At 36.6% G+C, this 25026-nt stretch overlaps 1 protein-coding gene across 4 annotated transcripts in view; it reads right to left on the bottom strand.

Moving 5' to 3' along the window:
* The window catches only part of LOC134529661 (glycogenin-1), an 82238-nt gene that overhangs the window by 39680 nt on the left and 17532 nt on the right, over positions 1 to 25026 (bottom strand). For all 4 annotated transcript variants that reach the window (XM_063363981.1, XM_063363983.1, XM_063363980.1 and 1 more), the window contains exons 3-6: positions 15448 to 15622; positions 11316 to 11478; positions 5008 to 5134; positions 384 to 564 (exon numbers count right to left, since the gene is read on the bottom strand). In XM_063363981.1, the coding sequence (XP_063220051.1) occupies positions 384 to 564; positions 5008 to 5134; positions 11316 to 11478; positions 15448 to 15622 (646 nt within the window). The remainder of the gene's footprint in view (positions 1 to 383; positions 565 to 5007; positions 5135 to 11315; positions 11479 to 15447; positions 15623 to 25026) is intronic.

Here is a 25026-nt window from a genome sequence, read left to right as displayed (position 1 = left end):
CTCTAATACGTATAGCTACATATTTTCTAATATTTTCTAGAAAACTATAAATTTGCTAAAGTGTATAGCATAATGTGTTTTAAAAGTCATAACCGCAGGAGAAAATCTAACGCTGGATATTATTAACAGAAAAAACAAGATATTAGTAATAAGATTCTGGGACTAGCAGCCTTCTGCTTTTCAATTAATGTGTTTCTGAAAATATTGATTAAATTTTAAATGTAAAAAATTTGTATAATTTTCTTGCATGTAATATAATTTTATTTCCAGAATGTTCAATTACATTATATTTCCCACGAAACTGCGTGATTACTATTGTAATTGGTAGCACAATGTTGCACTTATAAAGGCACGCCTGCCAAAGAGCAAAGAGTTGGACTCACCATCGTAGAAGACAGTCTCGAGTGCACGGAGGCAAAGAAAATGTCCCACCATTTCTGCAGGAGTGGAAGCACATGGTGGAACCCAGCTGGAGGATGGACGCAACCAGTCTCCACATCAAAGTGCATGAGCCACGGCTTGTTAGGACCAATGAAATGCACTATTTTCACAGAATCGCCATAACTGGAAACATGAAAACAAATTCATAATCTTTTATAAACATTTAAAAATATAGATTTGCTAAGAGAAATGAGAGAGAAAAAAAACACTTATTAGCAAGGAAGTATGGGTAGAAGAAATACGGAAGCTAAAATAAGTGGGGAAAAAATTACATTATGAATGAATGAATGCTTAATGTAATGTTAACATCAAGGTCAATAGATGATGACGCATAATGAGATGAGAATGGAGCATTGATGGAATTGGTGAGCAAACATGAGTATGCCACGATTCCACTTGCAGTGACGGACCCACGATGAGGTGCAATGGCGGATCCCCGAGGGTCAGTGACGGATCCACAACGAGGGGCAGTTGCAGAACGAGGAGAGGTCAGTTGCGGAACCAAGAGGAGGGGTATTTGGGGAACCACGAGGAGGGGTACTTAAGGAACCACGAGGAGGGGTATTTGGGGAACCACGAGGAGGGGTATTTGAGGAACCACGAGGAGGGGTATTTGCGGAACCACGAGGAGGGGTAGCTGCGTAACCACGAGGAGGGGTAGCTGCGTAACCACGAGGAGGGGTAGCTGCGGAACCACGAGGAGGGGTAGCTGCGGAACCATGAGGAGGGGTAGCTGCGGAACCACGAGGAGGGGTAGCTGCGGAACCACGAGGAGGGGTAGCTGCGGAACCACGAGGAGGGGTATTTGCGGAACCACGAGGAGGGGTAGTTGCGGAACCACGAGGAGGGGTATTTGCGGAACCACGAGGAGGGGTAGTTGCGGAACCACGAGGAGGGGTAGTTGAGGAACCACGAGGAGGGGTAGTTGCGGAACCACGAGGAGGGGTAGTTGTGGAACGAGGAGGGGTAGCTGCGGAACCACGAGGAGGGGTAGCTGCGGAACCAAGAGGAGGGGTAGCTGCGGAACCACGAGGAGGGGTTAGCTGCGGAACCAAGAGGAGGGGTATTGGCGGAACCACGAGGAGGGGTATTTGCGGAACAAAGAGGAGGGGTATTTGCGGAACCACGAGGAGGGGTAGTTGCGGAACCAAGAGGAGGGGTAGATGCGGAACCACGAGGAGGGGTAGCTGCGGAACCACGAGGAGGGGTAGCGGCGGAACCAAGAGGAGGGGTATTGGCGGAACCAAGAGGAGGGGTATTTGCGGGACCAAGAGGAGGGGTAGCTGCGGGACCACGAGGAGGGGTAGCTGCGGGACCACGAGGAGGGGTAGTTGCAGGACCACGAGGAGGGGTATTTGCTGAACCAAGAGGGGTAGCTGCGGAACAACGAGGAGGGGTAGCTGCGGAACCACGAGGAGGGGTATTTGCGGAACCACGAGGAGGGGTAGTTGCGGAACCACGAGGAGGGGTATTTGCGGAACCACGAGGAGGGGTAGTTGCGGAACCACGAGGAGGGGTAGTTGAGGAACCACGAGGAGGGGTAGTTGCGGAACCACGAGGAGGGGTAGTTGCGGAACCAGGAGGAGGGGTAGTTGCGGAACCACGAGGAGGGGTATTTGCGGAACCACGAGGAGGGGTTTTTGCGGAACCACGAGGAGGGGTAGTTGCGGAACCACGAGGAGGGGTAGTTGCGGAACCACGAGGAGGGGTAGTTGCGGAACCACGAGGAGGGGTAGTTGCGGAACCAGGAGGAGGGGTAGTTGCGGAACCACGAGGAGGGGTTAGCTGCGGAACCAAGAGGAGGGGTATTGGCGGAACCACGAGGAGGGGTATTTGCAGAACAAAGAGGAGGGGTATTTGCGGAACCACGAGGAGGGGTAGTTGCGGAACCAAGAGGAGGGGTAGATGCGGAACCACGAGGAGGGGTAGCTGCGGAACCACGAGGAGGGGTAGCGGCGGAACCAAGAGGAGGGGTATTGGCGGAACCAAGAGGAGGGGTATTTGCGGGACCAAGAGGAGGGGTAGCTGCGGGACCACGAGGAGGGGTAGTTGCGGGACCACGAGGAGGGGTAGTTGCGGTGCCACGAGGAGGGGTATTTGCTGAACCAAGAGGGGTAGCTGCGGAACAACGAGGAGGGGTAGCTTCGGAACCACGAGGAGGGGTAGCTGCGGAACAACGAGGAGGGGTAGCTGCGGAACCACGAGGAGGGGTATTTGCGGAACCACGAGGAGGGTTATTTGCGGAACCACGAGGAGGGGTATTTGCGGAACCACGAGGAGGGGTAGTTGCGGAACCACGAGGAGGGGTATTTGCGGAACCACGAGGAGGGGTATTTGCGGAACCACGAGGAGGGGTATTTGCGGAACCAAGAGGAGGGGTATTTGCGGAATCACGAGGAGGGGTATTTGCGGAACCAAGAGGAGGGGTATTTGCGGAACCAAGAGGAGGGGTATTTGCGGAACCAAGAGGAGGGGTATTTGCGGAACCAAGAGGAGGGGTATTTGCGGAACCACGAGGAGGGGTATTTGCGGAACAACGAGGAGGGGTATTTGCGGAACCACGAGGAGGGGTATTTGCGGAACCATGAGGAGGGGTAGTTGCGGAACCAAGAGGAGGGGTAGCTGCGGAACCAAGAGGAGGTGTAGCTTAGGAACCAAGAGGAGGGGTAGCTGCGGAACCACGAGGAGGGGTAGCTGCGTAACCACGAGGAGGGGTAGCTGCGGAACCACGAGGGGGGGTAGCTGCGGAACCACGAGGGGGGGGGGTAGCTGCGGAACCACGAGGAGGGGTAGCTGCGGAACCACGAGGAGGGGTAGCTGCGGAACCACGAGGAGGGGGATTTGCGGAACCACGAGGAGGGGGATTTGCGGAACCACGAGGAGGGGTATTTGCGGAACCACGAGGAGGGGTATTTGCGGAACCACGAGGAGGGGTAGTTGCGGAACCACGAAGAGGGGTAGTTGCGGAACCAAGAGGAGGGGCACCGACGGACCCACAAGGTCAATCTCAATCCAGTCATTCTCTAATTATCTTTATCATCACTACAAAACAGTATTGGCTAAGCAAAATTAAATTTTTAAGTCAGAAACAATAAGATTGCATGGGACTTGACATTAATTTAGATAACGGATATTAGTCAATATATATTTTTTTTAGTTTTCTAAATCTTCTATTACAATATTTCACCTATTAAATTGAAACAGGAGAAAGTATTGTTAAAAAAAGAAGACGGAAACCACTATTTAACAAACCAAGTCACTTGCCCTCTTCACTTTCTATATAAGTTTATTAAAGATTAATTATGTTTTTATAATCAATCACAGCTGTTTTTTTTCTTTTGAGAAGTATTTGTGCATTTGACTACTTGTCATAGGAGAACTTTTTGCCTTGGATAACATATTGTGCTTTACACCTGATCTCTGTGTGGATACCACCAGCTAAAAAGTGAGCCTCTTTTATGCATATAACGGTTTTCACTCAGTACAACCCGGGCTATCACTGTATGGTCTGGGTGTTTTGACCGCCACGTTGCTGGAAGTCTGTGCTATGTGGAATACAGGTAGTTAAGGAACAGTTTAAGAACAAAAGTTTGTTCAGGGGAACGGCGATCCAAGCAAGCAGAGACCCACATCAACAAGCAACGACACGCTACCTCTTTCCACGCCGCTGCCGCCCGCAGTCATCGCTGACATGCTACCGCTGCACGCCTCCATGGACTTAGTGATTTTGGTAAGCCCATTAGTGTTCTGACATTAATAGACAATTTGTTTTTACTTATGGAAGTTTTGAGTAAAGTTTAAGTGTAAATAAGTAGAAGCGCTGAACGAGTAGATATGATGAATCGCTCAGCAAGAACTGAAGCAGCTGAACCAGTGGACTTGATGAAGTCGCTCGGCGATAGTTTGAAGACATTAGCAAGTAAGAGGCAGGCATTAGATGACATCAGTGTGACTATGACTCACCGATATTCTTCATACGGACTAAACTCAACTTACAAGATGTACTAAGGATTCCCCCTGAAAACTGATGCATAAAATATAAACATTGTAAGGTAATAATTTATGGTGTCATATTAATTATTTCATTCCTTATTACAAAAATTTCAATCATATTTTTATAAATTTTCTTGTGATTTGTTCAGTACAAATACTGAATGTTTTGTACTTATGGTTGCGGACGTATGAGTTTGTGGACTTTTCTTCTACCTCAAAGAAAAACAAAATACAAGTAACAGTATTTCATACATTGTTCAATGTCTTGCAACATAATAATAAAAAAAGTCAAATTATTGCTCATTATCACTGTCATTGCCTGTACTTAACTAACACATTACAGCAGTGCTTCTCATGCACCGTAACACACAATTACTCCAGCAGTAGCACAACTGTTTGTTCCCACCTCTAGTCATGTAGCCAACCACTGAGAAGTTCAGAAGCGCAGCCATTTTTTTTTTTTTGCTACTTGGGCACATGTAAAGGGCTGCTTTTGTTTGCATAACCTCAACCAGCAGATTTAAAATTAAAAGGTTTTCACTATCGTAGCTATAATTACTTAAAAATACTTACTTCTTATATGCTGGAAGATATGAGTACACAGCGTTTGAGCACATATTGTAGATGAATGGCAGATGAAAGGCAATATCTTTTGTTGCCCAGTCAGCAAAAAAAGAATTCAACAATCCCTGATCACCACCTATGTAAACAAATTAAGACAACATTTTGTTCACAATGTCAGGGAAGTACACAATCACTGATCTTATGAAAACAGTTGCAAGCAGCTCAATTAACTTTTAAAGGGTAATGTATAATAATTTTTTCGGAAGAAAAAAAAGTGCTACAGCAAGGTTTTCCACATACCAACTATTGTGCTGTGGTACGCTAGTTTGCTGTTGAGCTTCAGTGGCATGCCATGAGAATTTGTTAACTTAAAAATATCATATATAAAAATTTGTGTATTGCATACTAATTTTCAAAATAACCATATTTAACTAATCAAAATACACAGAATTTTTGTGACAATACACTCAGTTCAAAAATAAAACTCAGAACCAAATACTGTACAGTAGACACATCCCATCCTTTAGCATTGAAGTTATTAATTTTTAATGAAATGTATATAACTATTTTATTAAGGCCTGATAGTAATTTTATTTATAAAAAATAGTGCTTAGCATTTTCATGCAAATTTTACTGTAAAAAAAATTTAACATGTTTATCTATATTATTAAGATTAGTAATAAGTTTGTAAATAATGTCATTTATATAGTGGAGAGTGCAAAATAAAGCCTGTCAGCAACTATTAAACTGAGGGACTACAAGACATGTATTTTCAAGAAAGTATTTACAATTAATATTTGAATTAAAGCAGTTATGAACAAAAAGTGAATGTAATAGTGTTCTACATACAAGGGGAAATTAATATGGTTTCGAAAAGTTCTTATGACATAAGGTTTTCAATAATTAGTTTTGAATGTTTTATAGCTTGTCACTCTCAGACTTATTGATGTTATTCCAGATTACCAATCTATATTCTATTTTACATCATACTAAAAACTAAAACCAGATAAAGTGAAAGAATAGAATCAATGTTTGATGCATATTAGATAATAAATTTTATCAGGGCTAAAGTTCAATTGATAAATGTCAGATGAGACCATGGAATTAACATGTTTATGGAAATATAATTTGGAATCAAAAATGATATCTAGATCTCTAATAAAGGAAGGTTTAAATATAAGTATATTTTTAGATAATCAACAAGTAACGAACCAAAATAATAATTTAAAAGCCCAGCAATATTATCAATATAAATGTGAAATTTCACCAGTTATAATGTATTTCCTTGAGCGACTCCAGAATTTGCATAGACAAAGTGTCTAAAAATATCTGGAGAACCAATTTCAGTACTTCAGGACCTTTTAATAAAATTTTCTTATAATGTTTTATATTGTTTATACAGATTTATATGTATAAGGTAAATTATTATACATAATAAGCAAAATTATACATAAAAATCTGTATCCACTATTTGCAACTGCTCTATGCTTATTTTTACTAAAGTGCTTAGACAAAGGATCAAGACATAAGAAATGTGAGAAGTATAGGGGAAGGAGTGAATGAAGAGAAGAGTGAAGTCCAACGCACCTCCACCTCATAGGGAATGGGATCCAGTTTTTGGGATGGCTGGTGCTCACACAGCCAAACCAAGGCATCTTGGGGGTAACACCGGCTGCTTTGATGTTTGCTACTAATGCTATGATCAGAACTGAGTAAGTTGTGCGGTGACAGTGGTTAGTTTTGAATACCAAAGCAGGCCTGGGAAATGACGGCAGACGCAGTGAGCGGCGACAGAGCTCCCACCTGTCCCAGTAAACAGCCGGGGTGACGGTGGCAGCCCTGGTCAGACTATGAGCATGATCTGGGAATTAAAACCCACAGTGCAAAGTGGGAGGGTACCTAAAGTACCAGACTGGGGCATTGTAAGCATGTTAGCAATGATACCAGCTGCAGGCAATTTGTATTAGCTACCTATGTGTATCTCACTGTCTAGCCTTATGAAGCCCTTACTTGGGTTTAGTTCTTTAAAAGTACACGCTACAGAATTGTAAAACTTTAGATTCCAAAACTAAAGAGGTAGGTGCTACATTGCCATTGAGGCAATTGTTAAGCTCTTGAGCTGGGGATAATTGGCAGGGATGTTCAATGTGTGTGTTCTCCTCTGCTTTAGAGGCCGATCACACAATCTGAATACCCAGAGAATGTTTAAATTATTTTCAATTAATTTCAAAATTAATTCCAAACTGTTACTTTGCATAATACCTCCGCCAGGAGTTGGTTTAAAAATTAAAGCAAAAGAGGTTAACCAAAAGCTATGCTGTTGAATTGGGCCAACAATAAAATTCAAAACATCGCAAAATGATTTCCAATGACAATTTATTCTGCTACAATGAAGGTACAGTTGTTCGTACTCAAAAGCTTATCAACTGTGTACTGGATTTTTCACTTACATTTTTACCATTACCACTGGACTTCCCCAATACAATTATAAAAATATTAAATATAAAAAAAAATACCCGGCACAATTTATGTATACATTTGAGAATTGAAATGTGCCAGGATATTAAAATAATTTTGCATAAATTAATTAAAATACACCAAAAACCTTCCTAAAAACTAAATAATTTGTTAAAAAATGAGAGAAAAATTATTAATAAAAATTTTCTTAAAAAACATTCTTAATACTTTTTATAAAAATATCCAAAACATCACAAAGTTTATTTGGGGCCCCTCAAAATGTATTCCTTGCCAAAACAAGTTTAACCCAGCACTTTATAAATAGCAACTTCCTAGGAATGAATACAATTTTCTTCTTTACAAAATCATGATCATTGCTAAACCTGTTCAAAACCGGGAGCTTGCAAAGACATAGTTGTTTCCTTTGCATTACCAAGCAAAATTATTCAAAACCATGCTAATAATTCAGACTGACCAACACCATAAAAAATTTGGAGCAGACAGTACTTACAGTACATTGCGTCGTAATTGCGGGACCGAAAATCACAAACTTGAGCTTCATTATCGTCACCAATAACAAACTATTTAAAACGCAGGCCATCTGTTTCACGTCCAGCAAGGCCGAGCATTCGTGCTCACAAGCGTTCGTCTGCCTCCATAAAGCAATTTCTAGACCAATGTTCATGCTCGCGCCATGGCCGGTAAGCGATTCCACCAGCTGACTGCTTAACACAGCATACGCTGGCATCACAGGCCAGTCCGTTGAGTCGTTCTTGCACACAACAAAATGGCAGCCGAAAATGTAAAAGCTCCCAAGTCAACATTAGCGCGGGCCATCGCACAGACTGGTATTTGAGCTAAAAAGCTGGCCAAAAATATTTTTTTGGGTTTTTTTGTGCCCAGGTGTTAATTATTCAATTAAAAGCTATTTCTATCAATAAAGTTATAGTTATATACATACTTATAGCTGTTTACTCAAGCACAACCCATATAAATTATACTGGCTAAAGTCTTGATTGGGTGTATAACAAAAATAAATAATTAAATAATTTTTAAGTACAAAATGAATATATATTAAACAGACACGGGTTAAAAAAAGTTACAATACAACTTTATGTATATCAATAAACTCACAATAATTATAGTTATATAGATACTCGTAGCTGTTTACTAAGCAAAACCCATATAAATTATACTTCCTTCAGGTTTGATTGGGTGTATAACAAAAAAAATTAATGAAATAATTTTAAAGTACATAAATTAATAGATATTAAACAGACACAGATTATTAAAAGTAATAATACAACTTACAACATTTCATCATAGTTATCACTATCATCAAAAGAACCAGCTGGTTGTAAAAACTCTAAGACTTCCTTTGATATTGTCTGTCTTTTTCTTTTTAAGTTACATCTAATGCCACTCAAAAATGGGTCCGAAGTTAACAAGAGCCTATTTAAAACGTCCTTATTACAATCTATCCTGGAAAATTTTCTGGAGAAGCTCTCTCTGTACTGGCGAAAATATTTGTTCCTCGCTTCTGCAGCCTCTTCCGACAACTGACCAATTGGTAACAAAGCATGCGATATAATACTCGGAGCATGAGTTAATATCTTGTGGACTGTTGGTGACATAGGTTGCTAGGCATACAATTCTACATAATACTTTGCAGTATCCATGGTGTATGTACCAAATTTTTAGACATTTATGTCGTAACCCGAAGATATCACCTCCAATATTATTTTAAATCGGAGAATCACTTCGAGATCTATCCCTGTAATGGCAGCTGCTACATTAACGTCACCGAAAAATCTACGGGATGTATTGCCGTCATTTGTATTACCATAACCAACTTTAGGTACGTCAACCAGCAATCCCATTTTTTCCTTAAATTGTTTTTGGATTTCTTCTTTGGCGACTTTTATTTTTTCTTTGTCATTTTTAGTTGTGACGCGACTTTTGTATACTTCTGCTTTATCTTATACGATAAATGTAAAAAGAATTCAAAGCATCGAATCCTAGCGTGCAAAATGGATAATCCGAATTTGAAAGTCTCCGGATCTTCCGTGCTTCTTATTGATAAATCATTAAAAGTTTTTGACGTGCTACCACATATATAGCAGCGCATTGTCGATTCAGTGTGAGTGGCTGCGTTGCACACTTTTCCGTCCACCATTGTAGGAAGTAACAAGTGTTTTATTTTTATTTTTTCGCTGATATTTTTTGCTATCAAATTGTTTGAATGATTTTTGTATGTATTCAATCGCTTCGTTTGTGATGTCCTTGTTCTGTTTAATAAATCAAATTCTAATAGGCCTGCAGAATCTAGGTGACGATGGACACGGATTCTGCCAGATGACCTTTTACCAGACAATCTTAAAGGCACAAGGGAACTGAGGAAAATGTTGGCATCACTGCCTTCATTATGTTTAAATCTTTGTTTGTATTGGCTTTGCTGAGATCCCCACTTAAAGACTAGCACAAAATCTTTAGTTGCTTCATGACTATAGGCATCTAATACTTCTAAATACTTGCACAATCTCATTTTTGTGTGATCCACCAAATCTTGCAATTTTACTTCAGCACACGTTTCACCGACGCTCTTTTTCGGGTAACAATCTTGTTTTGCTTTTTGAACATAATTATAACAGGGGTACACATATTTGTTAGCATGCTGTATACCTTCGTACTGACTCATTGATAAGTTAGCTTCCACAAATATTGCCAAAGCCTCTTCCGGCGAGTGTTTTTTGGTAGTAGTACATTGACTACCAGCAGCGACTGTTTTGCGAAACTTTGTTGCTCTGGTTGGAGACTTTGTTATGTCTTAAAGTACTTTAGCCACATCATTATTGCCTGCCGCACGATTACTCATTTGCGCTGCGTAAGTCAAATCATCTACAGGAACATTATTTCTAAGTTCTATTGTTTTTCGGCGCTTTGATCGGTCACTTTATTCCCCGAATTCTCTACTCGGTCGCCCTTTTAATAAAGGATCTGCGGCACTAGGTAAATAAACTTCTTCATTTAACCAGTCTAGATTCTTTTCCAAGAAACGACTTTCTGTACTGTTACATGTGGTCCATTTTCGCTTTCACATGAACGTATCTTAAAATAAAATTATGTTTTACACTGCTATGAAAATAAAATTAACCTGAGTACATGTTACGCGATTGCAAAAAAAAACAGGTACCCTAAATTTTCTGTCATAATACACTGACATGTCGCTCTAGCATAGCATTTTACAAACACTTTGGGTCACAGCAATGCACAAAGAATTGCTGAAATTGATGCCACATTATATATATTTCTACACCATTTCTTTACACATAGTTGCTTTCTTTTTTTTTCTGGGTTAAAATTTTTTAGAATGATAAAAAAAATTTCATTTTACTGTAGAATTCAAAATGGTTATGTTGAAAATTAATATGCAATACACAAAGTTATTATTTATATTTTGAAGATACTAATTTCTCATGGCACGCCACTGAGGTTTCACAGCAAACTAGCGTACCACATCACAGTAGTTGGTAGTTGGGAAACCTTGTTCTAGCACCTTTTTTTCCAAACAAATTTCCAATATATCCCTTTTTAAAAGTTAAATAACTAACAGTTAATTTTTTTTTACTAAGATAAGCCATATCCTATATGTAGACACTAAGAGAGTGTGAACTATGTTAAACATTTTTAAAATTAAAACTGGTAAAGAAGTATTCGTCTAAACCTGACTGTCCATTTTCACATGGCATTAATGGAAACTGAATTTTTCAAGTGTATTAGTAATTGAAAAATATGAAAAACATGAAATTGTTAGTTATTATTGCTAGATTTATAAATTCTAGACTTGATTCATCACTTACCATCAAAGCTGCCATGAGTGACAGCAAACGAGAGAAGAGCTCTGAAAGTTTCGAGAGATGGCCTGTACACAAACACACCAGAGTTGAAACAGTCAGGCCATCCGGCGTCTGGCGCTGCAGACAATTCTTCACGATCAAACAATTCGTCACAGTTTCGTACAACCTGAGAAAATAGATAAACATTCGGGTGTAAAAAAACTGGTAAAATCAATCTGCAGGTCATTTGTTCAAATACATATGCTCAAAATTTTGGAACCTAGCACCTGCCTCTGATAAATTTTGGCATGCACAGTTTACATTAAAACAAACATGAATGTAAAGTGGTGTCGGTTTGTACATCTGAAGAATATGAAGACATATAATGATTTGACACTATGGTGGGTCATATCAAATCTTACATGTAAATCTATAATGATACAACGTTGGTCAGGGAAGTTGGAAAATATATGATAGCCAGGAGGGGCAAGGAGTGCCCTTGCTTTCATCTATACGGAGAGGGCCGGAAAACCGTATTTTGACTCCTGACTCTTTCCTTGCTACTCCACATCCTACTGCACAAACAATTCACCCAATAAAAATGTAAATCATTTAAACGTGGTTAATGTTAACGAGTTCCCTACTTATAGTCCATTTCACAATTTGTATTAAAGTATTGGTTTTCTTACCATGTGATAAATTTAAAACAAGAATCTCTCTAACCAGTAATTAGTACTGGACTGTTTCTCAACTTACTTTTACAGGTATATATATCAGTGTTTAGCTACGAAATGGTCCAAATAAATGTGGCCACACTATAGTTAAATTTCAAGTCGTGATTGGCTGCCAGTTATTTTTTATATTCTGTATCAAGCAATGTTTCTTTAGAAATTTTTCTTCAGTTGTTAAGGAAATAGGAATAAAATTTACTCTATCATTGAGGAATCCAAAAAGTAAAAAATGATGAAAGTTGCATAATCATAAATGTTCATAATAAAACATGAATGGTTATGGAAATACCCTGTTTATGTTTGGTAAACATAATGGATTTCGGTACATGCCTAGAGACCGTCAAGGAAAAAAATATTAACAACCTACAACACACATAATTAAAATTAAATGGAAGTAACATAAGTCGATAAGGACTGCAGGTGTTTAAAACAATAGTAGGTTAACACCAAAAGTTCAAATTGAAAAATATGAAGGGAAATGAAAAAAATATGTTAATAACACAATTTTAAAAATGGAAAAAATTGATGGAGAAGTGGCAAAACAAATTTCTGAAAACCAAAACTCCTGTTTTTATTAGTTAGATACCAAACATACTGACAATCCAGGTTGGCCTGGCCAGGCAACCCTGAATAGTAACAATTTCTAATACATTTGCAAATTTTAATTCCAGTTGTTAAGAAATTAAAGACTTTTTTTTGGTTTGTTCTTCTCACTGAAAGTTGGGATGAATTATAAGCCGAATAAAAGCGTTATTATGTTAATTAAAATAAAATAGTTCGTAAACTATTTTTATTTTATACATCACTGAAGCATCATCATCAACAACTTACATAACGAGAGTTCCAGATGATTTTTCTTAACAACTAAACCCGTCGCATGGGCCAATGCCGACAGTCAATTTTCTGTTTGCTTTTACTGTTATTTATTGTAAAAAGTTAACATTCGGCCTGGCACTGACCAGCAGGCGTTACATTCGCAGTCTCCAAATCACATCACAATTTGAGTTTGAGCTGCAGACAACGCAACCAGCTGGTAAGACGACGGAGTGACACTGGTTGAGCAATGAAACCACCTTCCTTTGAGTCATTCCACATCAAATCACCCAATAAAAAATTAATTTGACACCCACCACCTCAGATTTTAATGAAAATAGGCACTCGCTGTCATAGTCGACTCGCTGAGTAAAACCTGGAAACTTGCTCGGTGGAATCTAAAGGGTTTAGTACTATAGAACAGTTGAAGATATTTCAAAGTACTCGCCAGTGAAGGTCACATATTTCACTCGCTGGGCAAGTAACGAGCAAGTAAAGGGCAAGCAACAGCGACCCAAGTACCATGGGTCAGGAATTATCAAGCTCGGACAGCCTAGACAAGTGTTGTCTTAACCGAGTAAGACAGGTCGTGTCAAAGTCAGTTCGCTGAAGTGCGAAGGAGCCAAAACCGGAACTGAAGGTCTGTGACTGACGTAAACTTTGCCAGTATTCAAAGGAAAGGTGTTTGAAGAACTGTATACAACTCTCGAGTGAAGGTCATCACACAAGGCTACGCAGTGTGTCCCGAGACATCTCGTCCGGAGCACTCATCATCGAAGTCCAGACGCCCGTCGAGAAGGAAAGAAGAGCGGACGCTGGCAGCAGAGTTCTTCAGTGGCGACATCTTGGTGCACGTCACCATGGGAGAAGTCACTGCATGATTTCAAGCGAACGTGGTAACAGTAAACACTAAGTACAGTGGGGGTTATCTGCAGTAATTCTTTTCCGTCATCAGTCTAAAGACATAGTGTGTAAAATGCATAGTTTGACGATCAGCATCTTCAAAGTTGTAAATAATTAAGTGTGAACAAGTTGTTTAAGAGTCAGTTGCTGAGACATTTAAGTATATTTGTAACCACCGGTTTGAAAAGTTATATTTTTTCGTAAAGTGATTTTTTTTTTGTTATTTATTGAAGCACTTTACGACTTAAATATTTGTCATGATTTTAACTTGAGTATTGAAACTGCTAGTAAAAGAAATGAATATAGTGTAATAATTCTTATAAGGCACCAATATAATTTGTGATATCATAACAGGCAATGATTCTTTGTGCTCAGCCACTGCAGTTGTAATTGAGCCAAGGCTAATATGTGTAAGTATTAATTGTATGTTTTCTATTATGTTTAACAGTTACCCGTCTACACGAGAGAGCTACTCGCCAGTGCTGAAAGGAAGCGAGTAACGAGAGAGCATGTGCAATGTCAGGGTTACATTTTGCTTGCACACATTTGTTCAGTCATCAAAAATATCCCTCTTGTTGTTCCTTCCAAGGTGCAACAATGTTTTTCGCAATTGAGTTTTTGGGTTTGTCAACCTTGTTCAATGTAAGTGATCCTTAAGTGCTGTGCAACTACAAGAAAGCACCCATGCATGAAAATTTGACCCGGCGTGCAAACTGCTTAGGGTAAGTGAGCCTTCAAACACCTGCTGTGTCATTGCGAGAGCAAGCTGGCAGACTTGCTACCTTGCACGAACATTTTAGGAATCTTTTGTAAACTTATTTTCGCATGCACGTAAACATAGTGATGTCTTTATTTCTTTAAGACTTTGTTCTACAAACACAATTTTCAGACGATGCAAAAATAAAATGATCTGCCATGTATTTTTGAATGCAACATGAACTATCTAAAAAGAGTTTTGAGGTTTTGTGCACCTGCTTAGTTTTGGACTTAGTTACTTTGTATTCACTACAGTTGGACTTAGCTGTTTTCCTTCCACTTGGTACCTCGTCCCAACTTGGCTGTTTCTACTTCGCCCCAAGGCATTATAAAATAAAAACGGAGGTCGTAAATTTTTGCAAGTATGGTACTCCTCCAAATTTTGATAACCCATAGGACTCTAGTAATTTAGAGTGAGTTTTTTTTTATTTGGTTCACGAGAATTGTAAAGATTTTGTCATGTGCTTACTGAGTTTTGGATCTATGTACCATGCTAAAATTTATAATCATTTTTGCTACTAAAGTGATGAGATAGTATCAAGCCATTTTCTTATTTAGTATTGATGAACACGAGTAATGTTGTCTTTGACCTACTCCTAGTATCCCGACCAGAGGTTTTCGCGACAACATGTGGTTTGCCCTGTTTTAGAGTAACTTACTATTAAAAATTGGTCATACCCACAGGTGGGGGTTACACTATTTAACAACACAAAATCACTCTCAGATGTTATGTTTCAATACGGACTTATCAAGAAATGGACTACTATAAAGGCTTCTGAAAACAGGGTAGTAATTATTCCTCAGTAGCGGTGCTCTCACATTCTTATAGTAAAAGAGTCTTGGTTTCCAAGCTATTTGTTTTACATATCCACTAAAATACTATACACTGGCACACAAACAGGGAAAACACACAGGGCAAATATTTTGCATGCACGTTTTTCAGCCACACTTACCATAGTGTCGGCATCCATGAACACGCACTTCTGGAACTGAGTTAACCGCCAGCAATGGAGCTTGGTGAATGTGAGCCCCAGTTCAGGGCGAGACAGAAGAGAAAGATTAACCTCATCTTGGGAGTCCAAAATATTCACTTCAAATAGCAGATCAAATGCAGATCTTAACTGTTCTCTGAGGGGGAAAAAAATTATAAGTTTGGAAGCATTATACTAAATACCTTATGTTGACTTTACCAACAATGATACCTATAAAAATTTCTATAAAGTTAAAATGTTTCTCTAACAGCATCAACTTGCAGTCCACTGTTACTGCAATTAAAGAAGGGGTTAGTGATTTTTAAGAAAACATAATTAGCTGAAGTAAAACAAAAGTGTAGGATTTTTTTCAATCAGAATTTTATAAGGAACATAGTAAACACAAGCAGGTTCAAAATGTTATTTTTTTTTAATGTTGGTAAGTAAACAAAATAATATCTTCAGTGTAAAATTAAAACTGAACATTTAAAGTTAAACTGGAATCATTACAGGACATCCCGCCCTAAATACGTTCTAAACACATTCTTATCGAAAAACAAATTCTTTTTATTATAACATGTTGTTAATTAGCATCATACATTGCAAGTGTCATGTAACAGCAAACAAATTTAAAAAAAATATACAAACAAAGGAATACTATATCTAACACACTGAATTTTCAGACTTCTAAAAAAAAATTTCAGTCTACTTGTAATAATAACTGAATTGGTGACTAAAAATTTAAAGGCCTAGAGTATATGCATCCGAGTATTTTAATGAATAAACTTGTGCAAAGATCATTGCTGATAAAAATATTTAATGCCAACTTGTGTAGGAATTACGCTACAATTTTAAATAAGAGCAACCTTTCTTTGAAGCATTCTAGTAGGTGCTAGCTTCTTTATTTGAGTAAAGAAAATTTTTCATAACTATTCAAAGCTGCCTGTATTCACATAATTGTTTAAAATAATTGTTTAAAATCTTAAGTAATAATTTTAAAAAATTACCAAATGCACAGTTTCTTCTAATTCATAACGAACCATGACAGTAAGTGTTCTTGCAAGGGAAACATCTCTTTGGCCAAACAAGACAAATATCATTATTTTATCTTTAAACTGTAGCTTGTTATACTTCAGCACCAATTGCACATTTTCATTGAGGTTGACTGCATCATTATACAGTAAAGAATGTGCCGAGTTTACTTAGTAGTATAAAATACTATTGTCCCCCAAGGTTGTAAAAAATATCACAACAACAAAAAAAAAAATCTGTTATTTTTTTCCATGTTATCAGAGTCAGTTTTAACGCTTCCTTATCTATTTAAGCCGTCACTGATAATGTAGGTCAAATCCTTACATAATGTTATGTAAACACAACACTTCTTTGAACATTTTATTTTGATCAAAGTAACGGCATAGTTATTTCTTTCATTAATCAGCCTTTCAAGGTCGTGACTGGCAAATCAGATTCAACAATGCCAGTCCAGCACTTTACATTTTTAGTAATGTAGGTCTGTTTCGTTCATATAAAATCTCAGTCAAATAAAAATAAATTTAAAAAAAATTAAATATGCTAAAAGTGAAAAAAGAAGATAAAAAACCACATGTAGTTCTCATCTGGGGCAGGGTCTACATGATTGGAATGGGGCTGACACTCATAGGAGCCGGCTGCCCTACCTGAGGTACGGACCTGTCGTTCCGGCCAGTCTGGGGAATGCACAAGGTGAAATCAGATGGGGTATGGAGCAGCGATGGAATGAAAACCCACAGGTTAGTGCAACGTCCGCCAAGTTTCCTACTTGTGAAAATCCGAGTTTGACCCCGCTGGGATTCAAAACCCTGTCACTTTGTTGGGAGGCGAGTGTAAATACACTTAATTTAATTATTGAAATAAAAGTTTTAACACTTAAGAAATATTTATATACTTCATGTTGTCTTTGTACTTTTAAAATTTAAAAGTATATGTTATTATGCACAGTTTAAGTTAAAAATAGGCTCATGTGAACCATCATTACCACAAGAGCACTGCCACAAGTTAAAACACTGTCAGAAAATTAGCATCAAAGTGTTACAGCTGTAATTAATTTAAAAAGTGCTACTTGTTTAAACATTTTAAAGAATTATCATGCATTCATGCATAATACAACTGAAATTTAAGTGATTATAGCCAAATTGTATGGTTATGTAACTCTTCACAACAATCTTTTATTATGTTTGATACATTATGAAGATAATTTGTAACATCTCTTCTGAGATGACAAACATTATTGACCAAAATGGCCTACAAATTTGGAAAAGCCACATTTACATATCTCATTGGGCTACAAAGCCTATTTTAACCACACAAACAGATATTGCAAACTAAATAGTTTAAATCATACCTCATCACAAAATTCTTAATAAAACTTTAAAAAAATTTGCTGCACTGTACTGAAAATTGTAAATAACACTAGTAATACATGATAAATGCATAAGTTCATGTATTAATATAATGCTGTAATATTTTATAACATCTCAATTACACTGAAAGTATCACTTTCACAACCGTTTTAGTTTTTATGTATGACAACACTTGTATGAGTATATTTTGAGCTTCTACTATGGTATTTACTATATCAACATGTCCATACATAACACCCCTAAACTTTCTATAATTTATGGCAGGCTTATCATTAGTATCATAAAGTAAGCCATTATCATATCTTTAGCCTTCAGGGGATATTCTGATAACCATGTGAAGTTTAGCAGTCATCACGAAGAACAAGTTGTTATAATTTTAACAAATTTCTATTCTTACAATTAGTAAGAACATGTATATCAGAAAATTAATAGATTTTCATAAGATTTCTGATCTTTTTCTGTATTTTTGATGTAAATTGCAAATTGCACTTTAACACAGTTATGATTTATTACCACTGATAGTGTAGACAATTTATTTAGAGACCCTAATACTAATTTATTAGAATACAATTTCCAAGTTGGTCCACGAAGTTTTACATTTGAAAAAAAAAAAGTAAATATGAATACAGTAGATACCAGATTATCCAGAGTAATGACTGTCAAGAGGTCCACGGATAACCAAAAAACATGGTTAAAGCATGTCAAAAAAAAGATTGAAATTTTTTTTAGACTATCTAGACAAACACTACAACACCAGTCTCTCAAAGTAACACCCTAATTCATTCCAGTAAAACAAAGCGCTAATCAAAACAGTGCTAGTCACACACTTTTTTTTTCCATAAGAAACAATTTTAATCAAAATAATTCATTTTCCAAATAGGTATCTGTGAATGCTGACTACCATTTTAATCAAGACCCTACTCCTGTTAAAATTAATTTACATTATGCATACCCAAATACATTTGAAGTATATTTAAATAAATTTTGAATAACATTTAGAGATTAAACAACCTAAGATAAAATTTTAAAATTTACATACTGCACTGTTTACATAATAGGGCTTGGGCATAACATTTTTTCCTACATAGGCATTACCACCATTTTGAGTCACAACATAATAATGTTATTTTATTTATTTATTACATTTGTGACATGCACACCAACACCTCATAAAAAGGGTACTAGGGTGTGCACGGGGATATAAAAAAGAAATGAAAACAATGAAAAAAAAACCTATCACAATAAAAGATACAAACAAAAACAACATGCAAAGGACAAAATAAACAAGACACAGACACAATAAACAATTGATTAATGAAACAATCATTCTCTACAGGAAAGGATGAAATAAATAAATTTAGACAAGTCAAAATCATAAAATTAAATTCTCCGGATATGGATGAAAAATAAATTATCTTTATTAATACATAATTTTTATTTATAGTTAATTATTTATTTTATTTATTTATTTAACACTTGAGAATCAAAGGATGAGCAGAGAAAAAACTTTTTTAATGAATATTATATTATTTGTTATCTTTAGGAATTCCTCATATTTATTGTAATTGGTAATTAATCTGTTAATTATATCATGAGTCTTATATAAGGTACATAATGGCGGTTTAAGACTGTTGAAAAAAGGAATTTTTATCCCAGTAGTTTCAAAAATGTGGGGACAAAACAGTTTATAGTTATAACAGTTATGAACAAACATTGCATCTAGAATATTTCTTCTATCAGAAAGGGAACCTAAAAGAGAGTTAAGATCTATTAACTTGGTTGTTTTTTGGGTTATATAATTAGATACTTTGGTTTCAATGGAATTAAGTTTTTCACTATCACTACTAGTAATACTGTTCCAGATTATTGATCCATATTCAAGTTGTAGAGGGATAGTATAGAATCTGGATTGGATGTATAGAAGGTAATGAATTTTATAAGTCCAAGAGTTTTTCTTGAGTGAGATACAAGGGAATTTATATGTAGATGAAAGAAGAATTTAGAATCAAGTAGGATGCCAAGATCTATCACAAAAGGGGTCTTAAAGATAGGTAAGTTATCTATTTTATATTCATAATTTAGGGGAAATTATTTTCTAGTAAAGGTTATTATGGTGGTTTTATCTTTGTTAAGATGAACTAAGTTTAAGTTGCACCATTCAATAACTGAATTGATGTCCGACTGGAGTAGTAACAATCATGGATGGATGAAATTTTCTTGTATATTTTTAGATTGTCTGTGAAAAGAGTGCCAATCAAATGATTTAAACCAACAGTTACGTCATCAATATAAATATTAAAAAGTAGAGGTGAAAGTATACCACCCTGTGGTACACCAGAACTAACCGGATGTATATCAGTGTGTGCTTTTGTATTGCTACAAAATATTTTCTGTTTAGATAACTAGTCAGCCAGGATATATATTTATTACATAAGCCAAATTTAGCACATTTACATAGAAGAATTTGGTGATTTACAGTATCAAAAGCTTTTGGTAAATCAAAATAAGCATCAACTTGACCACAAGTTATAACTTGAGAATAGATAGGGTTACGAAAAGGAACTAAATTAGTCGTAGTGGTTTCACCAGTTCTAAAACCACGTTGAGAGTCAGATAGTTGATTTTTTAAGTTAGAGTTTAAATGTTTAAATATTATTTTGTTGAAAACTTTAGCGAAACCATTTAACAGAGAAATTGGCCTGTAATTAGAAACGTTAAGCTTGTTACCTTTTTATGTAGAGGTATAACCTTAGCTAGCTTCCATTTACAAGGGTAGATACCCTTTTCAATACTACTGTTAAAAATGTGCCTAAGGACAGGAGTAAGGAGTAAAGAACAACCTTTTATAATAAAATTAGGTATATCATCTGGTCCTGTTGAAAAGGTATATTTTAGTGATTTAATACTCTAAAGAACCAAACTTTCAGAAATGCTAGTCCTAGGAATGAAACGATTAGTAGTATAAGATATAGGTAAATTAGTATTTAAGGGTGGAGTAACATAGACACTTGAAAAGTATTTAGCAAAACAGTTAGCAATGATAGTAGGAGATACAGGAGATATATTTCAGTTCTAATAAGAATTTAAAAAGCATAAACTGAACATTTTCTATTGTTAGAAAGATTATTTAACCTGTTAACGTAATTCCCGATTCTGTCGTTTACTAAATGTGTGCTATGATTTGCCACTAGCGCATCCTAGTGGCGTAAGGTAAACTAGCCTTGAAAGCTTCTGGCTTTTCTCTCCAGAAATGCTGTTGACATGGAGGATGGCGGAATATAAATGTTTGCTAAACAATTGGTTTGTAAGTGTTTTGAAATTGCATCGGTCAACAGTAATCCATTGTTTGTAAGTGATGTCAATCATTTCCTCCTTGAAAAACCTGGTTAAAACTTCTTTAAATTCCTGATATCAGGACAGTAGTCACATTAATTTAGGAAACATGCCTGTAATAGTGGATTGCACTTAACTTTAGCCGGTATTGTAAAAAAATGTAATTTTCATGAGCACAGCTTGCAGGCCTAACTTTGACTACTGTAATTTCATTTTATTTATATAAACTTATGTACTGTATGTATGTATAATTAACAAAAATTCTATCCACCAAAACATTTCTTTAAGTGGGGTGAGGGTGAGGGTGAGAAGGTATATCCACAAATTTTATTTCACCAATTTGTAGCAAATGTTATGCTCTTTCTAATGGTACCAAGCCTAAGATTGTACAGATTAAAAGAAAACAGTTATAATAGGATTACTGAACTGATGTTTACAATTTTTGGTAATTCATTTTTTCCACTTTTAACATAAATTGCACATACTGCTGGGCATTTAATTACATTTTAAGAATGACATTTGAAATCAACGTAAAATTCTGAATAAGTATGGTGAATTTCACAATTCTACATTAATAACTGTTATTACATATGTAAGGAGAAGCAAGATGTCACTCGACTTTGGTTGCGGATTAAAAAAATTTTACGAAACAGAGGGAAACTTTGAAGGGCTTTAAATTCCAAACTAAAGCCAATATTCCAAAAATAAAAAAATACGGGTTCTTATATTTGTCTGAAAATACCATGTACCAAATTCATCCGCATCTTAGATGGTGGGGTGGACAATGTGTATCGATGTGTTGCTCCAGAACATCATGCAACAATGATTGTATTTGCTAACCTTAGGGAGCTGGCCATGAAACTGTCCTTATAAGGTAATATTTGTTGTGATTGGTTGGTTGGCTCCCGGGGCTGCCTCCCTTGGTTCCACTTTGGAAAAGCAAGTTAACTATGTTGGACAATTAGTCTGTCGTTAGATGTTATCCTGACTGGTAGTGTCTGGCAGCGACTCGCCAAAAAACATCTTGAAGAATTAAGGGAGAGACAATTTAAAGCTTGATGGTATGGATGGGCTGCAAATAAAGCTCTTTCAACAATACATAAATAATTAGAAATATATTGACCACAAGCATTGCACTGACCTATGGCGACTGCAAATTTTCCTGCAGAAATCACCCCAGTGGCATTGTGCCCTGGTTTGTAGTTGGAAAATTTTATTGGCTGTTTAATTGTTCATCATCATAAGAAAATCGGTCAGACAGTAACTTCTCAAAAAATGAACTAAGTATAATCACATGTGCTGCAATTGTTTTGGACTGTATGGAGGTATATATTGTTCGAGTGTTAGTAACAAAATAAAATAAAAAAAATCAAATTGTTCGCTTTGGGAGTATTCTGCACAAATTATTTTTACCAAGTGCTATGGTAAGCTTCTGCTACCTCCTACTAGCAGTATCCAAGATTTCATCCAATTAACAAATTGCTCATACTCCACTTAACATTAGTTAAGATACTTCTTGTACAGAAATTTGTCCCATTCAAAATTTGTCTCAGCAGGCACCATCATGACATGTGCAACAGTGTTTAATTTATGGCTACTTATTGGCAACAGTAGTAAAGGCAGCGGTATGAGTAATACATTTGGTACCACCCAGTACCCCTCACATCACTTGTAATGGTACTTCCACTGAAGACACACTCTTGATGAGAAGCCAAAATAATACATTCACCGCACTCATCAGTCCATACTGTGTTCAGTCTGTATTGTCATGTATTTTTCTAAACTGTTTGAAACCTCACCTCTCCAGCAGGTTGAGAAATGATAGGGCCTTACGCAGCAATAATTAGCACAAATATTTATAAAACATATGATACATTATGAAAAATTAAACAGCTAACTAAACAAGAAAGGCAAAGTGTCAGCTCAGTGTCATATACCTGCTAGCTTGGGTTTGCGTGCCATACTGTTGAGCGATTGTGACATCATCCTGCTACAGATTTTTCACCGCAAATTACTAGTGTTCTTTGCATTGTAGAAAACTCAGGTTTTCAAGACATTTTCTTAGCCTAAACTAACTGAATAGTGTATTGCTTTTTTTTTTTAAGTTCACCGGGCCATTAAGGTACAGAATGAGACTGGTATAGTGTTTCTTTTGTAACAGCCAAACTAAGCCTTTGGGTATTTTAAAAATTAATTATTTGTGCATGTAGTTATTTTTTTACAAAACTATTGCAACACATTTCTAACACTACTAAAAATAACATTAACTGTGGGACAAAGTATTTTTTTCATGGATTTTGGGGTGAATTGGTTCTGAAGCACATGCAACCCCAGACATAGTAGTGAATGTATTGGTTCCTAAAAATTGATGCTTTATAAAAGTAACATGCAATCAAGTCTATGGGACACAATTTTAATACAACATTATTCTGCCACAAAATAGAAACTATGTGGTTAAGTAATGCAGTGTAAATTTAAACCATCACTCTGGATTCCAATGCTTGTAACTGATATGATCTACAATTTATGTACACTACTCATGCTGTGTGAGGCAAACCTAGTAATGGGATTGTTTCCTAAAAATATAAAATTGGTTTTTCCCTTAAAATTTTCCCTTTAAATTCAAATATTGGGAAACTATATGGTTTTGTAAGGGGTCCTCTTCTGATGTGGGATATGGACAATAGTTCTGACACCATCAGTTGTTAAATGGACAAAGTGGGATATGGGAATGGGGAGCCCTGGTAGGAATAAAAGGGGAGGGGTGGAGAAGGGTTGGGCTAGGTTCCTGATTTCCGCACTTGTTGCTTACTTTTCATGTCGTTTGGGATGTAGACGGGTGTAGGTTTTAATTAATACACTAAATTGTCTTTACATGAACCTCCCTTTTATTCCCTTTTATCTCTGTACACTTCTACTCTACACAAACTCAAACATGGGACCTCGCTCTTGAGTACACGCCACCCGGCACCTAATGACCTAAGGCTTGTGGTCTCCTTAGTTTTCTGTCCTCTGCATAACTACTAATTACTGGCCTCATATCAGCCCGAGACAAACATCTCTCGTCCTTGCAAAACACACACTGCACTCCAACACACCCTCCTGCTCTGGGTCACGAGTCAGCAACACTGACTCCAATGTTAAGTTCTCTTAGTTTCTTATAAAAATTATACATTTTAATATTGTCAAATAATTTTCAGAACCATTGCAGTAATATTTCCTTCCACACCATCCTTTCTAACATGCACACATAATGACTTCTGAAATTGTAGACCTAGCACCTTTAAACTATAACAGGTTGACTTCCTGGTCTGGAATTTTTTTTAAATACCATTAAGTAAAATAATTTCAATATTTTATCATACCTAAGATAACTGTTTATGTAAAAAAAAATTATAATACACTAAAACATGAAATACAATTAACTGCATAAATTCAAACCATAAAATATTTCACATTTGCTAAATGCAAAACTGCAGACATTTTCTAGGCTAAGCTAGACAGAGGAAGTATTTAGCCAATTTTCGTAATTTTAATATATTTTTATTTATATTTTTTACTATAAATAATAAATTTATCTTGTGTTTACTATAAATAATAACAAAAACTCTCTAATGGTGGGAATTTTATTTATTTTTTTGTAAAATACACTATATTTTCTTACTCAGTGGGAAAATTCCCATGTTTCATCATTAGGCAAATGGGCATGAAATACTTTTATTTCCTTTCTAATAATTGTAAAGCCTGCAATGTCAGCAAAAAAAAAAATTTACAAGCAATTTATATAACTAGCTTGAAATTCCATTAAAAAAAATATTGATGAATAGAA

The sequence above is a fragment of the Bacillus rossius genome, chromosome 2, assembly GCF_032445375.1.
Source record: "Bacillus rossius redtenbacheri isolate Brsri chromosome 2, Brsri_v3, whole genome shotgun sequence".
Taxonomy (NCBI): Eukaryota; Metazoa; Arthropoda; class Insecta; order Phasmatodea; family Bacillidae; genus Bacillus; species Bacillus rossius.
This window is presented reverse-complemented; position numbering and strand designations above follow the sequence as displayed.